A 17435-nucleotide genomic window follows, 5' to 3' on the forward strand; every position below is an offset into this window, starting at 1 on the left:
CCCCCCCCACCGACATCTGTGTTTGTGTGTGTCAGTGTGCCTCAGCGGGGGATTAACCAGAATTAGAAGCATTTGAGAAACACGGGTGCACACACCCGGCACGTGATGCTATATCCCAAATGTCCGCCCATTCACTTCATCGATGCACTTTGGGTCACGTCCGAGGTCTAATTTGCCAACCCCGCTTGTGAAAAGTTGAAAACGCTACGCGATGACAAGAACGGTGGCATTTCAATGAATGGCGTCTGTACATTTCAGGTGGTGGGGAGAAGAGAGAGATTCACAGCCTCATAAAAAGAGGAGTGAGGTGGAAGATAAAAGCGGTGATATAGGGAGAGTGGACAAAGAGGAAATATAAGACGAAGGGAAAGGGAGCGGCAAGGTGGAGAGAGAGCTAAAGAAAGAATGATCGCCGGGAGGAGAGAATGGAGAAGACGCGACCTTGGCTGTTAAATAATGGCACGCGCAGATATAGCCGCGGCTAATGGAGATGTAGCGCAATGTCTGGTGGGGGAAGAAAAAAAAAAGGCGCAGAGAGAAGGCGCGAGGTCAGGAAGCGTCCGGCGAGGAAAGACAAAAGGATTTGTGGCTTTCGGTAGAAACAGCTTGGAGGTGAGAGGCGGGGCAGTGAGACAAAGACAAAGGTCGGAACGGAAAAAAAATTAAAAGAACCAGAGGCGGAGCACACATTTAACAGGGAATGATTCCAATCCAAACGATGGAGAGAGGGGGGGGGGGGGCACACATGGCACACTAAGAAAACGACTTTAAGGCTTGACTCGAGGTGTATGCGTGTTTCTGCGCGGCCCACTTTTGCATGCATAGCATTCCGGGATGCTTATTTTAATCCACGCGGCAAACGCATTGGCACAGTATGCCCCGCTTGCGCAGAATACAAATCAAACGGCACTTGGATAGACTTTCAAATGCAGTGCAGAGTCCTCGACATTTATTTTTATGTTTTTTTGGGAACACGGAAAGCCACTTGGGCGCCACTTTTCCCGCCTGGCGTACACTCTGCGGCAGCGTTGTCACGACCGTGTTCCATCACGTGAGCTGTGCCGTCGGATTCTTTTCACTTCGAGTGCTGCGCTATTGGGCCAAGTAATGAACCTTTGCCATGGCAACACCACATGCCTCCACGGGGTAGGAGGAGTTCCTAAGTGGATTTCTGTCAGCATCGGATGTCAATCTATGGTGACTTAATGACATCTGGACATGGCCGCTTGCGCAAGGAAGCTGTTCAGATTAGCCACAGACTGGCATAGCGTTACTTCATTTTGCATCACGGGAAAAACTAGTGGGCGGGGGGTGTCATCATTTCAGGCTTATTAGTCATGTGACTCATGTGGTCCATGCACATATACCGTGAAACTCCTCGACAACGAAATGCCCCCTAGTGTGAAAAAAAATCATGCATTAACAACATTCTCACTCTCCCGCCCCACATACAACGAAAAAAAAAAACCCTGTTGCGTTATACAAAATCTTTTTCTCTGCTCTTGCCTCGTGACGAGATTCACTCCAACGAAGTCTAATCCAACAGCGACCTCTACTGCTTCGTTCGGAAACGGCAACAGCAACCACCACACTGGTTTACATGTGCGCAGTAGTCCAGGAAGTGCTTGTTATTGTTAGTTTCAGATGCGGCAAGAACGTTGCATTGCTAAAATGGCTACAAAACGGAACTTTGGATGTCAAGCAGCTAAGACAAGAAGAGCTCTGACGCTGGAAGAGAGGGTAAAAGTGATCAAAATGAAAGACGGAGGAAGCAGAAATAAAAGACATTATCCAAGAAATTTATCTAATAATAATAATACTAATATAATTTTATTTATAAGCGCCTTTCAAGACACCCAAGGACACTTTACAATAACAAAAACAATAAAACACAATAATGTAAGTGAAAGTGAATGCTGATCGTAAATTTCGCAACTTCTTTCCCTTTTTTTCTTTCTAGATTGACTATATGAGTGTCAAATAAGTGTATGCTCATATAAAAATAAAGAGCACACAAATGTTTGTGTGTACGTGTGTGTTTACATCTGAGATCAAATTTGCTACAGTGAAAAAACCCCCTGTTGTGAAAAATGTCTTGCTGCAAACATGATTTCGTTGTAGAGGAGTTTCACTGTACAAAACCAAATAAGCAGCAAGAGCCCACCGCGGTCACGGCCACCAAGAGATGAAGGAAAACTAGAAAACAAAGCGAAAGGATTCACATTTTTGTCAACGACGCAAACATTTTTGTTTTCTTTTTGCCCACACAAGAGGGTGAGGGCGGAGGGCCAAAGTCGTAGCCGTCGGCGAGGGACACTCGAGCTGTGCTCCGCTCTCCTACACGCCACACAAACACAAAACGTGCTCAAGCTATTATCCTACAAACACATCCAAGGTCCAACAACGCAGCACCTCGTGGTTTGTTAGCGTCGGCGGCTGCTGTAAAAAGATGACAAATGGACACCGGTTCTCCGTATATGAGCCAAAACAAGCGCTTGCCGATTCCACATTTACAGTCGGCAATGACACTATTGCCTGGTGGCAATACGCTGACACATTACACTTTGTCAAACGCACGACAACGCCTCGGCATTGCTGTAATCTTGCCTGCACCTAAAATGGCCTCTTATGAAGTGCGGAGGCCCACAAAATGGCCCAACATTTGCTTCTTCGGGCAATTCGAGAGCAAGAGCCGCGTGCGCGCACGCACACGCAGGCAGACAGAGTTCTCTTTTCACGCTCCCCGGGCGCACGCTTCATCAATAGCCTCATTTTCAATTCGTGCCGTATTCACTGGTGGGCTGTTGCGTTCTCCTTGCCCCCCAGGTTCTCTCAAAACCTCCCATTTTCTCACCACAACAGTCCGCATGGCACCGTTTCACATTCGGCCGGCGAGGAATGTTGGCGGCGCACGCATGACCTTTCTTTTTCTTTCGCCCTCATCAGGATCCTGCCATCCACCAGTGACCGCTTCCTGCTGAAGAACTTGGTGTCCGGAGTGGATTACAACTTGTGCGTGCTGGCCATTTACGATGACTCCATCACAGCGCTGGCGGCGACAAAAGTGCTGGGCTGCACCACGTTCTCCACCAAGGACGTTTACCCGGCCTGTAGCTCCCTGCAGGCTCACTTCCTGGGAGGAACGCTGACCATCTTAGTGGGCGGCGTGGTGGTGGTCACCCTCCTGGTGTTCACGGTGGCGTTGATGGTTCGCCACCGCGTGTGCGATCACTCTGACCACATCCTGTGTCGCGATAGCAACGCAGAGGTCGGAGGCGGGCTTTGCGGTCAGGGGAGCGGCGTGGCGGCACGGGATAAAGGAGGAGACGGCGGTGGCTGCTACCAGTCCAACGGCGCCGGTGACATGATGATGGTGGTCCTCCCGAACGGTCTGCCTTCCAAGAGAACGGGGGAGGGCGAAAAGGACAAGGAACCTGCAGATTGCGCTTCTTCTCAGCCGCCAAAACTGCCCCCGAAGCCGAGGCTCAAGCCGAAGGTCAACCTGGAGCAGTTTCTTTCGGCGGGGGGCGTGGTCTCCACCACGGCGGGGGCGGGAGGGGAGATGGCCTTGGTGGTGCGGCAGCGGAAGCCGGACAAAGCGCCGCCGTACAGCGCGGAAAGCGACAGGACTCTGATCGACTACCCCGCCTCCATTTCATCCACCCTGCCCCGCCAGTCACGCTTCAGGGAAGGCCCCAAACCGCGTCTGGAGCGAGAGCTGACCAACCGCGCCAGTTTCTCCCTGGCGGCACCCCTGAGAGACTCCGATATGCTGGCCTGGAGGATGACTTCCCCCGGCCGGGACAAATGGAACTCCTCTCAGGCTTATCAGAGCCCCATGTCCCCTCTCAACCCCGCCCGCGGGACGGTCAGCAAACGGCGCCACTCGCTGGACATGGGCTCCTCCGTCGCCCTAGCGACCGACGCAGCCGCCACCGTGGCCAAACGCTACGGCGCCATCAGCTACGCCAAGCGGCTGAGCGTGATCTGGACCAGGCGCAGCCAGTCGCTCCACGGGATGCTGGTGCAGTGCGCCTCCACCACCACCAGCACCGGCTCTTCCGCCACCAGCGACGAGGGCGAAAGCGCCGGCCCCTTCGGAGCGCAATGCGAGTTTCAACGCGGATACATCCACGCCTACAACACAACCAACTCCAACTCCAACTCCGGGGTGGCTACCGGGAGGGGAGGCGCCGGAAGGGAGAGAGCGAAGAAGGATGGGAGGAGCGCCGAAGAGCTGGAGGAAAGCGTGGTGTAAAAATGCCAGCGGGAAAGTAGAGACTGCAAATGACGGAAGGAAGATTGTATCTGAAGATGAAGGAGGGACAGGACAGAGATTGATTTCAAGACACAAAAAAAAAAATCTAGTCAATAGCTTTGGGGCGTTTATGGCATTCAGGTCAACAGAGCCAGTCAGGGGAAAAAAAAAAAGTTCTCAAGATGACAAACAATCGAAGAGGTGAGGAGAGAACAAAGACGCCGGGAAGGGTTAAGAGCTCAGCGTGGATCCGAGCAAAGCCTCGACGCTAATAGAACCTGCCGCATCCCACGCAACACCGCAAAAGGGTTGCACTGGATCAAGCACCGTCACAGAACTGGATCAACACTGCAGGGGGGGATGACGAGAGGGGAGAAAAAAAAAAAAACAACAACTACTCCAAAACGCTTCGATGTGGCTGGACTTTGTCAAATTGTTTTCGGACTCGGCTCAACAAAGAATGTGACTCGCGTACGTCCTCTGTGGCTGCTGAACTTTGGCCGGCCATGCGCCTTCGGATTATAGGAGCATCAATGCCGAGCTGCGCGCGCTGGCCGCGATCAATCGATGCGCGCCGGCGCGAGCACGGACGGACACGATGAAACAACGGCGGGCATACAATGCAGTCGATACGGATTTACAAAATGGCGGCGGCGTAGGATGGAACTTTTCCTGGCGACACGAACTTGCTCTGCTGCTTCTGGTGTGCATGCGAAGAAGGATCGCGGACAGGATGTGTGTCACTGTGCCTGTGTGTGTGTTTATGTGCGCCTATGTGAGCACTTTTAGAGTCCAGCACCTCTGTTCCTGTTCCACGTGGGGGTATTTTTTTTTTTGTTTGTTTTTTTTCGCAACACGCAGGTGTCTGTGATTGAAAAGTGACGACACTACACTGAATTCATCGTTAATTTCGCAGCCTGGACTGAAAGTGACCCAATGTGAGATAGAGACGATGTTTGGGTTGTTTTTGACACTTCATTTGTGCCACGCGGAATATTTCCAACGAAACGGTGAATGTTTTCCGAGCAAAAGCATCGCAAGATGGACAGAAGGAGAAACAAACCTTGTGACCTTGTTTCGACAACAACAGAACAACATCTTCCTGCTCCAATCAGCGGGAAGTCCAAAAGATACACACACACACACACACACACACACACACACACACACACACACACACACACACACACACACACATCGAAATAATAGTATTTGTTGCACTATGCCTTTCTCTTGTCTGGAATTTTCTGTGAATGATGTTCGGAAAAATTAAAAAAAAAAAAAAAACAGAAAAAAATCCGGTGACAGAATCAAAGGCGCAAAATACAAAACACAAAGACAGAGATTCCTCTGGAAAGAAACGATGACATCAATGATCCGTTTCAAACATGACCATTGTTCTCTTGCTTTTTTTTTTTTTTTCATTTTGCCAAAGTCAATATTGTTCTCTGGACATGATATGAAATAAAAATTATATGTATGGAGCATCGACCGTCTCATGACGACGTTTTGGGGCGAATGAGAGCCATTGGGTTTATGAATCAAAGGTGTGTTTAGCTTAGCTACCTTAAAAACAGAACCGCCATCGTGACTCAAGAGTCCCGTGTTTTTTCCGCTCAAGGCGAAACCAGGGCCCCCCTGGATTTGAATAATCCAAAACGCCGAATAATGAACACGCTCACACAGGCACGTAACCTCTCAAACACGAACAAGCGTTAATGGCGGACGTCCGCCCCAAGCCAAAGGAACCTGGGGAGTGTGACATTTCCTGTCATCGTGACAGCACGGCCTCCGGTGTGCCGCCTGGGCAACCGCCCACTCGGGATGCATGAGCGCGTTCCGCACGAGGGCCAGTCGGGCCAGTCCTGAAGAGTGTTGAGCGGCATACTAATTGGGCGTCCTCAAGACGTCACGAAGATATTCAAAAGGATGAAGCTATTTCCCTTCCTGGGTCGCAGGTTGGGGCCGGGACGAAAAGTCTGGAGTGAAGATGAAAGGAAAGGAGGCTGACGCAGGGATGCGGATCGCGTGCGGGAAGCCGGCGAGTGAGTCTTTCGTGCGGTGAACAGGATGAGTGGAGAGCATCCGCGAGCAAGTCGTATCGCCGTGTCGCTTGGAGGCGGTTTATTACGACACGGTGCACTTAAGATCAGATAGCGGGCAGAAGTGGAAGGGACCGAGGGAGAAAAAACGGAGGAGAGATTTAACCTCGTAGGGTGCGAAAGTGATTGAGTAGCCTGAATGCACCGTTTTCCTTTTCGCCCTTTTCGTCTTCACAGGCTGTTTTGCCGTCAACTTCAACATGACGGCCTTCCGTTGGATTCACATTTCTGGGCAAGACAAGGAGAAACTATTTGTCCTTTGTCATGGTCACTTTAATGACCGGCTCTTTGTTTTTCCTCCGCGTGACCTTTTATCCTCTCCCCCACCCCACCCCCGTCTGTTTTCTTTTCCTTCCGCCATCAGACACGCCATGGGCATTTTCAATTGCTTTTTTTTTTTCATGGCTCATTCATGGGTCACGATTCGAAAGAGGTTCTGGACTTCCGAGTGTCTGACTCATTTTGACTTGAGTAAATGTGTACAGGCGGCCTGGTAGTCGAGTGGTTAGCATGTTGACTTCACAGTGCAAAAGCACCGGGTTCAATTCCAGCTCCGGCCTTCCTGTGTGGAGTTTGCATCTTCTCCCCGTGCTTGCGTGGGTTTTCTCTGGGTATTCCAGATTCCTCCCACATTCCAAAAACACCCACGGCAGGCTGATTGAACACTCTAAATCGTCCCTTGCTGTGGGTGTGAGTGCGAATGGTTGTTCGTTTCTGTGTGCCCTGCGATTGGCTGCCAACCGGTTCAGGGTGTCCCCCGCCTACTGCCCGAAGACAGCTGGGATAGGCTCCAGCACCCCCTGCGACCCGTGTCCCGAGTGAGGATGAAGCGATTCTGAAAATGAATGAATGAATGAATAAATGTGTACAAATGTGAGGCAATGCATGCAAAAGCCGTTCAGTCACAAGCAACAAGTTGCCGGCTCCTCTGAAGTTTGAGCACCTGATATCCCCAAATCTCTTGCAAACAGGGAAAAAAAATACAAGCAACATAAATGAACAAAAAAAAAAAAGGAGCTCCTACAAAAGATGCCGACACTTTGATAGCGGGAGAGACCTTCGTTATCTCTGGTCGCACAACAACGTTTGGGCAATATTTACAGAGTGCTCCCAGATTTCAAGAGGCAGGCTCCCGGGGGACCATTGTGCCTCACACCTTCGATTAAAGCTGCTCGGCACGCACAATAAAACGGGGAAAGGAACGGCGTTGTCGAGGTGTAACCCTTTTTTGTTTTTTTTAATCTGTCCGCCCAAGGTCAATGCGATGCTGAGCCAAGTTGCCTAAGGCCAAATAAACCATAGTGGTGCAAAATATTCCAGCCCGTTGCCGCTACTCGAGACAGAAGAGCGTCAGCCACTGTGCCGGGATGCTCACTGTTGCCTTCACCTATTCACCTCCGCGGACGTTTTTATTCGCCAACTGGAATCCAACTGTTCAATACCACTGACGTATATTTCCGTCTTTCAGCGGATAGGCGTGGAAGAGGCTCTCACCTTGCTCGTGTCTATTGAAGTCAGATTTGTAGGTTTGGTTTTTCTAACATCACAGAACAATATTCTGTGGATCCCGAAAGATCAGTCGAACTCGGCTTTGAAATAACTGGCGGCGAATGAGTTAAAAGCCGCGACAAAGCCACTTCACCACAAACAGAGGCAATAACAAGCACTTACAGCTCGAGCGCGTGGTTCCTTGGGCTTTGTCAGGGAGTCCGCGTTTGATTTTTGCTTTGAATAGACAATTAGCGAATACAGGCGCGATCTCATGCCACTGCAGAAGCCGTAATTAAACTCATTTGAATAAGAATGAAGACTTTTGTTCTCGGGAGCAAGCTAAACAACAACAACGACGACGACGGGTGCTCTTCGCGACATTGCGCCTCTTCATGTCACCCAAACAATTGACTATCACTCGTGTAGCTCCTCGTGTACACATTGACTATAGTCAGTCTGTAGTCATCGCTCAAAGTGCCGCTCATCTCAAATCAAAGTCTCAATTCAAGCAGACTTGGACAAGAACGAGATCGCCCGTTTACATTCGAATTCATGTCGGGTCCTTGAGGGCGGGTCACGGTGACCCGAAGATGCGTCTGCTAGCAGCGAAGTCTCGTCAACAAGGCTTTTGTCGACCGCGCACGTTTGGCTCGTCAAATGCCGAACGTCGTCATTGTTTTCCTCCTCCTCGGCGCGGACGTGCTTATCTGCGGTCGCGCTTCAGCGCTCGAATGGCCCATAATTGCCAAAGTGTGCCCACACATAAATGCTTATGGATGTACACAGTACAATCGGTTGAGGGCTAATTGTGCTGCGGCACAGAGCTTGGCACTTGGCGCAGATGAACTGTATGAATAAAGGGCACGGTATTCTTGTTTTTTTTTAATGCGTTGGTGAAAAGGGGAGCATTTGCGGCGTCGATCTTGATATGCGTATCTATATACACCCGAGCTTCAGGGTTAGCATTGAAGAAACACAAAAATTTCAGTTTTAATGAGAACTGGCAGATCTGACGAATCCAGAGATGCCGAAAGCAGGTCCACATATACACACACACACACACACACACACACACACACACACACACACACACACACACACACAAAAAAAATGTTTCTATAGCTGCAAATCAACCAACTTAAATGACAAGACTCGTGGTCTGATGCATGCATGTTTCTCAAGAGCACACGCGCTTCTTAAATTGTACTCAAAGGCAGCGTGACAATGACAGACGAAAGCAAAGCATCCCCGCCCCTCTTTATCTGTTGTTTTGCGGCGGACTGAATCATCCGCTGCCTACTTTCAAACCAAGCCAATTTGTTTTTCTTTTATTCTCGCTGCCCACGCGGGCTCCTGCAGTGGCGCCGAGTAATTGCACCCGTCATCGACAGCGGTGGCTCCTTTGCGCTACCCGAGAGTGAACCCGGCTTGACCCCCGTGCTGCGTGACAGATCGTAACTCTGCAAAGAGGCCACCCTCCCCCCACTCCGACTCATCAAATTTCATCTCTTTTGCAAGGTCATCACATTCTACTTCACCCCAGCTTCGCTCCCCTAACGTCTTCTGGTTCCTCGTTCTGATGACAAATTACCATGTGGAGATGTTCCAGCTGCTGCACTGGGAGACGGGAGGGTGCCTAAGTTTTGCTTTCGATGCTTTTTCGAGCTGTGCTCCGATTGCATGCCAGGTTGTGAAAGCGGAGAACGTAGGGCAAAGAGAAGGTCGAGAGAGTATCTGTCGAGCCAAAAAGGTTTTTTGCCTTGTCATTTTTTGTCTTCTCATTCCATGCACCATTCCGAACACTGCTGAGAGTGTGGAGTTACTTCACCGTCTCCCGACCAGTCTTTGTGGACTTGGAGAAGTCTTGTAGTGAGTGCTCCAGGAATATTGGGGTGTGTGTGTGTGTGTGGGGATAGGGTGAAAAACTCAGGAGTAGAGCTGCTGGTCTTCCATATTGGAAGGAGCCAGATGTGGGGGACTGACGGAGATTCCTTGGTAGGGGTACCTTTTCAGATTGGGTGATAAACTCGGAGTAGAGCAGACGGTCTTCCATATTGGAAGGAGCCAGATTGTTGGGGACTAACGGAGTTTCCTCTGTAGGGGTGCTCTTTCAGATAGGGTGAAAAATTCGGGAGTCGAGCCGCTGGTCTTCCATATTGGAAGGAGCCAGATGGGGTCGCTCAGGCTTCTGTTCAGGATGCTTCTTGGTGAGGAGGCCCAGGGAAGACCCCTGAGATCCTTGTGAGACAATGGCTCTCTGCTGGCCTCGGAACACGTTGGGATTGCTTTGGAAGAGCAGGACAAATTAGCTGGGGAGAAAGAAGTCTGGACTTCTCCGCTTGGGTTGCTGACCGGTCCACCCAACCCCAGATGGATGGATAAGATTGGATTATTTTTCTTTAGAGTTTTGCCTGTGCACTGCTGAAGAATGTGATGACTCTACAGTAGCACGACTAAAAAAACCAGCGCACAATACAACAGCGACACCACCTCCTCCACCCGCGTCTATTTTGTCATTCAGTATCGCCCAAGTACCCGTTTCCCATTTCCTCTACCCCGTTGTCACAGACGATTTCCGACGGTTAAATCCCGTTTATCCCCGTAGACCTCGCCCCGCACATTGTGTTTTTGAGTCTGGCGGCAGTTGGAATAAGGGCATCTATCTTGTGTCAAGTTATTTGTCAAGGGGGCACTGATGTCATTGTGACATTTAAGTGACAGAGCTGAACTTCAGTCTTTAAAAAGAAATGCCGACTTTTCCTGTAATACAAGTCATCCATTATTTGTACGCTGAAGTCCAATTTAAAGAAACCAGAAATTCATTAAAAAAAAAACAACAACAACAAAAAAACACCACTTTTCCTGGCCATGACTGAAATGCTACTTCAGCATCGCTTCGCCTATTCTGCTGCCATAATGCAGGTGTCACTCCCCCCCCTTTGTCATTTCATTGCAGTCTTACCATCAAAGGAAGCTTTACACGGTGCCGAATGTAATTGCAGCTCGCAGTGAGGGGGAGCAAACTATTAGCGCGACGCCTGGAAACGCTGATGCCTCCAACCCCCAAACTCGCCAACATGTCAACCACAGATGCTTGAACAAGCTTTAGATCGAATTGGATTGCGTGACAGCAATCTGTATCCACTATATTCCTTCGACTGGGCAGCTGTACCACACGAGTATGAACACAGCGAACGGAAAAGAGTGAAAATAGAAGACTCGGTCCATTAAAAGGTAAGGGCCGGTCAAGATCCACCACACCAAACCTATCCAAGCATGCCTTTAACGCCTTGCGCTTTGGGCCGTCTCTAAAACGATACACACAAATAATTGCGTTAATGACTTGCTCAGCATGATTCCAATGCAATATGCTTGCATACAGCTTGAGGAAATACATCCCAATTACGGGAAAATGCGGAAACATCCGTTGGCACTGCAACGAGCACGCCAGATTCTGCGAACCTGCCACCCATCTGCTGTTCTTGCGGAGATGTAATCAGTGACAAATGGGAGCAGGGACGCCAGGTGGAAGATGAACTCAACTCAACATGACACACGGACCTCAATAAACGCCTCCATAATGTGAAAAACTGAGGAAAAGGCACAAAGTAGGCATGTCAATGTGGAAAATGTAAATTTTACTCCAATTGGCTGCCATTTTCACTCATGCGGGTGAGGTTTGCGGAGAATTTACGGCTACTGAACTGGATACTGGAACTTTCTTTTCTCATCGTGGATATTTGTACGTGTACATTAAATGACAGACCGCTAAGTGTTTATTTGACATTTGTTTGAGACATGGCCTTTAAAAATCTCCACTTTGATTGGCAAGAGAGTCCATTTTTGCATAAACACCGTAAAACATCATGACAAAGATGTTCTTTAGGCAAGCTCATTAATCGCTCAACACATTGTATGCCTGTGATGTGTTGTTTGGGGGTTTTCTATGTTCACATATATAGAGTCTCTCCAACCTTGTTTGAATTTTATGATACAGGTATATACAGTCAAACCTCGGCACACAAACCTGGTGCCAAGACTGTTTACCAAAACAGACACAGAAAACCTTTTATTTTCAGTAGACTACATTACTGTCATCGTGTCTTTTCAGGTCTTAATAAAAAAAAAAAAAAAAAAAAAGAGACTTCAAGTGGTTTGTACAGAGTGGTTTGTACAAAATGATTGCAACCCATACTACGGATGATAAAATTGCGAAACATAATGCGGTTTAAAAGAGTATGAACACAGCGAACGGAAAAGAGTGAAAATAGAAGACTCGGTCCATTAAAAGGTAAGGGCCGGTCAAGATCCACCACACCAAACCTATCCAAGCATGCCTTTAACGCCTTGCGCTTTGGGCCGTCTCTAAAACGATACACACAAATAATTGCGTTAATGACTTGCTCAGCATGATTCCAATGCAATATGCTTGCATACAGCTTGAGGAAATACATCCCAATTACGGGAAAATGCGGAAACATCCGTTGGCACTGCAACGAGCACGCCAGATTCTGCGAACCTGCCACCCATCTGCTGTTCTTGCGGAGATGTAATCAGTGACAAATGGGAGCAGGGACGCCAGGTGGAAGATGAACTCAACTCAACATGACACACGGACCTCAATAAACGCCTCCATAATGTGAAAAACTGAGGAAAAGGCACAAAGTAGGCATGTCAATGTGGAAAATGTAAATTTTACTCCAATTGGCTGCCATTTTCACTCATGCGGGTGAGGTTTGCGGAGAATTTACGGCTACTGAACTGGATACTGGAACTTTCTTTTCTCATCGTGGATATTTGTACGTGTACATTAAATGACAGACCGCTAAGTGTTTATTTGACATTTGTTTGAGACATGGCCTTTAAAAATCTCCACTTTGATTGGCAAGAGAGTCCATTTTTGCATAAACACCGTAAAACATCATGACAAAGATGTTCTTTAGGCAAGCTCATTAATCGCTCAACACATTGTATGCCTGTGATGTGTTGTTTGGGGGTTTTCTATGTTCACATATATAGAGTCTCTCCAACCTTGTTTGAATTTTATGATACAGGTATATACAGTCAAACCTCGGCACACAAACCTGGTGCCAAGACTGTTTACCAAAACAGACACAGAAAACCTTTTATTTTCAGTAGACTACATTACTGTCATCGTGTCTTTTCAGGTCTTAATAAAAAAAAAAAAAAAAAAGAATAAATAAATAAATAAATTTGATCAGGCAGTTGCGGATGATCTGCCGCTAGAGTCCTTACAAACGCCAGGAAACTGGACCATATCACAACTATCCTCACATCACAACACCGGCTTCCTGGAGTCAAAGGATAGATGATAAAATCTTACTCCTGGTCTGTCACTCTCTAAATGGCCTTGGACAACAATGCATGCAAGATGTACTCGTACCCTATGAAGCATCCAGAGCACTCAGATCGTTCGGGGCAGGTCGATTTTGTGTGTCCAGAACCAGGACCAAACAAAGTGAAGCAGGATTTAGCTCCTGTGTTCCTCACCTATGGCACAAAAACTCCGAATACCCGAGGTCTGCTCAAACCGTCACGTCGTTTGAATCAGGGCTGAAAACATGATTGTTTACTGCAGCATTCTGATGAATCCATCCTTTATTGTCTTAATTTAATCCCCATTTGCAGGCTAAGCCTCGAAATCAGTTTTTTTTTTCCTTTGGAGTCGTTTGGTGAATCATTGACTTAATTTGAGGAGCACCTTTCTAACTTTGTGGAACTTTTTTTTTTCTTTCCCAAAGAAGCAAGGGTTTTTATCAAACAATAAAAAAAGACAATATAATGAATTGGTTTTCTTTTTCGTAATAGAAGCAGCGGTTTTTATTTCTTACATTCATCTCGTCTAGAGTAGCAAATTTCATTTTCTTGTCTAGAAGCAAAGTTAAATTGATTGGGGGAAAAAAAGCTCCACTGTAATGTCATTTTGAGAACATTTATTGTTGCAGACCTAAAATAATCGGGACTCAACTATGAAAACAAACAACATTATTGATCAATTCTAAATATTTTATAGGATATTAATATACTTTCAACATTAGGCCCTTTCTCTCGGCTATATGGACGTATACAGGAATGCTTGGAGTCTCTCTCATTACTCCATGCAGATATCCTAGCGTAAAACACGCACTCGATGGCAGTGTTTTCAGCGAAAACAAAAACACATCGTCAATAACAGTTTGAACGTAAGATGGCTGCCTTCTGGCTTCAGCCGCAAAGGGCCTATTGATAGTCCATTTGTCCGTGCCTGGCTGATGTAAACCAATGGAAATTAATTCGTTTTCGGTTCGGGTTCAATTTAGCGTGTATGATTTTTCCCTCCAAAAGATACTTTGTTGTCATTCAGTGTTCTGCTTGAACGCAGTTCTAGCCAGACATCTTCAAAAAGTGTTATTGTTGACACAAGCGCTCGCTAGCTGTGTCATTCTGAGGTTAGCTTAGCATTTAGTATGGCTCTGTATCTTTTCTCGTCATCCCTCTGTGAGAACGATTCTTGTCCGAAATGTAATTTCTTCACTGCCGCAGAGATTAATTACTGATTTAGGAACGACTCCGCTGTTGCTAGCCCGCTGCTTCTGCTTCACGAGAACAGAGCTTCCCTCGAACTCCCGACTACAGCGCGTAGGGGACATGAGCCCAACGAAGCTTTAAGGGAGCGTCTCGGTGCTTCTTTTTCTTCTTTTGACGCTTGTCTCAACACTTGAGTGTCATTTTTGCTGTTCAATAGATATTAAGGAGGCGCAAAATATTCATTTCAAACTGAAAACTGCGATGTGAAACCGCTTATTTTGAGCCTTGCACGCCATCTTTTACTTTGTCTCCACTGATGCTTGGTTTTAATAATTTTAATGAAATTTTTTTTAGATGATTCTATTTTGAGTTTGCTTTCTCTGTCATGCTTTTAATGTTTTTTTTTTCCTGAAGCCATTTGAATCGTCTTGTAAATGAAATGCGCTATGCAAATACATTTGCCTTGTCTTGCCTTTACCAACTGAAGAATGTGAGCCGAAGCAAAGTTTGGTTCACCAATATCCTTCAGGGTCTTGAGTGACCAGAGGTTTGACTGCATTTAACATTCGGGTCGGCTGTCCTACCTTGACGCCCCTCACTCTGAACTCGGCCAGGGCTCGGCTCATCTTGGAGGCGGCGGTGGGCAGGTCCTTGCCGCTGGCGATGACTTTGACCAGCAGAGAATCGTAGTGCGGCGAGATGACGGCGCCCTGAAAGGCCGAGGCACTGTCCAGACGGATGCCCATGCCTTCGCCACTTCGGAACACCTGGTGGGGCACAAACCGAAAAGGTGACAAACCAAATACAGCGCATTCCAGACCCACCTGCAATTGGTCCAAATCGCAATTCTGTACATACTGAAAAAAAATGTAAAAAACGTAAAAAGGAGTTCCATCAAGCAGATACGGGCCACACGAAGCGGCGCCATATTTTACACACCACTGTACATGTAGCGGCCCTTAAACAACGCTGTGCATTTTACGACTGCGGATTTTCCTGCAATTTGGATACACAATTTGTCAGGAAGATTTAGTGTTTTCATTAGCGTACTACCGGTGCTGGGCGGAGGAATGCCAGCAGTGTTGTTCAGAGTCCCTTTCCCTCGCTAAAAGTGTCAGTTACGCTCTTGTTCGCCACAATTGCTTTTATTTGACGTCCTCAAATTCCCACATCCAAGCACCGGAGATGAATTTAACAAAAACTGCAAGGCTTTAGCTTTTTTTAATGGAATGGCGGGAAGACAGTACATCACGTCCGCTAAGTGCCCGAAATGCAAGCGTTGGAATTAACCTGCGAGACGCACAGCAATGAGAATGCGGCAGACGCGGGGGGGGCGAGGGCGAGAGCAAACATGGGATGAGCGAGAAATGGAAAAGGGCGGAGCGCTCCAAAACACTTGGCAGGAGAGCAGAGGAGGCGAAGGAGGAAATGTGAGGAAGGGAAACGAGGGCCGGGGCCAACTCGGCAACATATGGAGGCCCTCGAGGCCTGGAAGCGAGCGATGACTCGCAATTGTAATTATTACAATGTTGTGCCACTCTGGTGATTTGCCAGCAAACGTCTGCAGCTGCCTGCCACTGCAAACATCTACTCCAATAAAACATTTCCGCTGACATCACGCACTTCAAAATAACAGTTGGATCCAAAACATGACCAACGCGAGCCGATTGGTTATGAATTGGATTCGACAAAAACTTCTTCAATTTCACAGATTTTACCAAACAGGTGTGACAAGTCATTCAGTTCCAAAATAGATGACAGCAAACAATCAAACCTGTGGCTTGAACATATCAACTTTCTTATTTTTATGTTTCATGGAAAAAGAAAGAAAAATAAAAGAGACATTTAACACGGACGGCACTTCTTAAGCACTAATGTCACACTTGTTTGGTCGAATTTTGAGGGAGCTGGTCAGCCCCGCCATTTTGGACACATTTTGAAGGCCTACCAAAAATTTAGTTCTCTAGCTATATTAGCATGGAACCTACCAAAAGAAAGCTTTCACCATCTTCTTTCATCAGGGGAAAAAAAAGTACATTTTTACCGTTCTCCAGTAAACAGCATTTGAACATTGGTAAGTTTCTTGAAAATACTCGTTTCCAAGAAAAATTCTGAGAGAAAGAGCTTTTTTTTTTTTTTGCATTTGTGATACCTCAAATATCTAAACAAGGCTTTTCTACGAAATAACAACACAAAAAAGGACACTGAGTGCAAAATAACAGTTCATTGCAGGATAAACACTGCACCTTTTTTGGAATTGAAAAAGCTCATCTGCTGGTATTGACCCATGTTCTCAACACCACACTGTTTCCGCACGTCACCTCGCCTCCCAAAAAAACAAAACAAAACAAAACAAAAAAAAAAATCAAAAGCAATCGGGTCGGGCCTTTCTCTTGACTCACTCATCTGTGTCGAAACTGTTTGACGGACATTTCGCCGCTTGGCAGCGCGTTGCGGTCCAGCAACAGCAGGAGCCGGCCAAGCCAAAACGACTTCTGAAAATTGGCCTATTGGGAGATAATCCACATTGAACTTGAAATGACGACACCGAGTTTACGAAGTTCACATTTTGCCTTCAACGCGAGACCGTTTCCTTGCACGTCCGCCCTCTGTAAACTCGCAAACGCTGACTGCTTCCCGAATGGTACGCGGCTTCCGTTTTCATGAGCCATTATTACGCCTCGCAATAAGAAAGAAGAAATGCCACAACAGCCAAGTGCTCCTGATGGGCTAATTTGGAACGCCGATTTCCAGAGTTATTGGGATACTTTCAGCCGGCCTTATCGTCGCGCTGGGCTCTAATTACTACTCGATCAATTGGAGATTGCACGCCGCTGTCACCGCCGCACGCTCCCCCCTACGCATTATTTGTTTGCACTCGCAGGCAAACAGTTGTTTAACTCACCCTGAAGCCAATTGAAAACTCAACGGAAGTAAAGTGAGAGTGTCTTTTTTTTTTTTCCTCTTTCCAGGAACAAGCAATCTGTGAAATTTTAAAACGGAAAAGCGGAGCTTGACAAAGAATCAAAGTCCGGCCGTTTTAATGCTAGAAAACA

At 47.3% G+C, this 17435-nt stretch overlaps 2 protein-coding genes across 3 annotated transcripts in view; one reads left to right on the forward strand and one right to left on the reverse strand.

The window, feature by feature from the left end:
* LOC109515066 (leucine-rich repeat and fibronectin type-III domain-containing protein 4) overlaps positions 1–5286 on the forward strand; it is a 28579-nt gene extending 23293 nt beyond the window's left edge. For both annotated transcript variants that reach the window (XM_019868637.1, XM_019868638.1), the window contains exon 8: positions 2947–5286. In XM_019868637.1, coding sequence (XP_019724196.1) covers positions 2947–4258 — 1312 coding nt within the window. In that variant the 3' untranslated portion in view covers positions 4259–5286. The remainder of the gene's footprint in view (positions 1–2946) is intronic.
* Positions 1–17435, reverse strand: part of LOC109515072 (pyruvate carboxylase, mitochondrial) — a 134926-nt gene that overhangs the window by 62005 nt on the left and 55486 nt on the right. Inside the window, 1 exon segment of the mRNA XM_019868643.1 lies at positions 14964–15146. Within this exon segment, the coding sequence (XP_019724202.1) occupies positions 14964–15146 (183 nt within the window).

Source organism: Hippocampus comes, unplaced genomic scaffold (assembly GCF_001891065.2).
Source record: "Hippocampus comes isolate QL1 unplaced genomic scaffold, H_comes_QL1_v1.1 scaffold382, whole genome shotgun sequence".
NCBI classification, from domain to species: domain Eukaryota; kingdom Metazoa; phylum Chordata; class Actinopteri; order Syngnathiformes; family Syngnathidae; genus Hippocampus; species Hippocampus comes.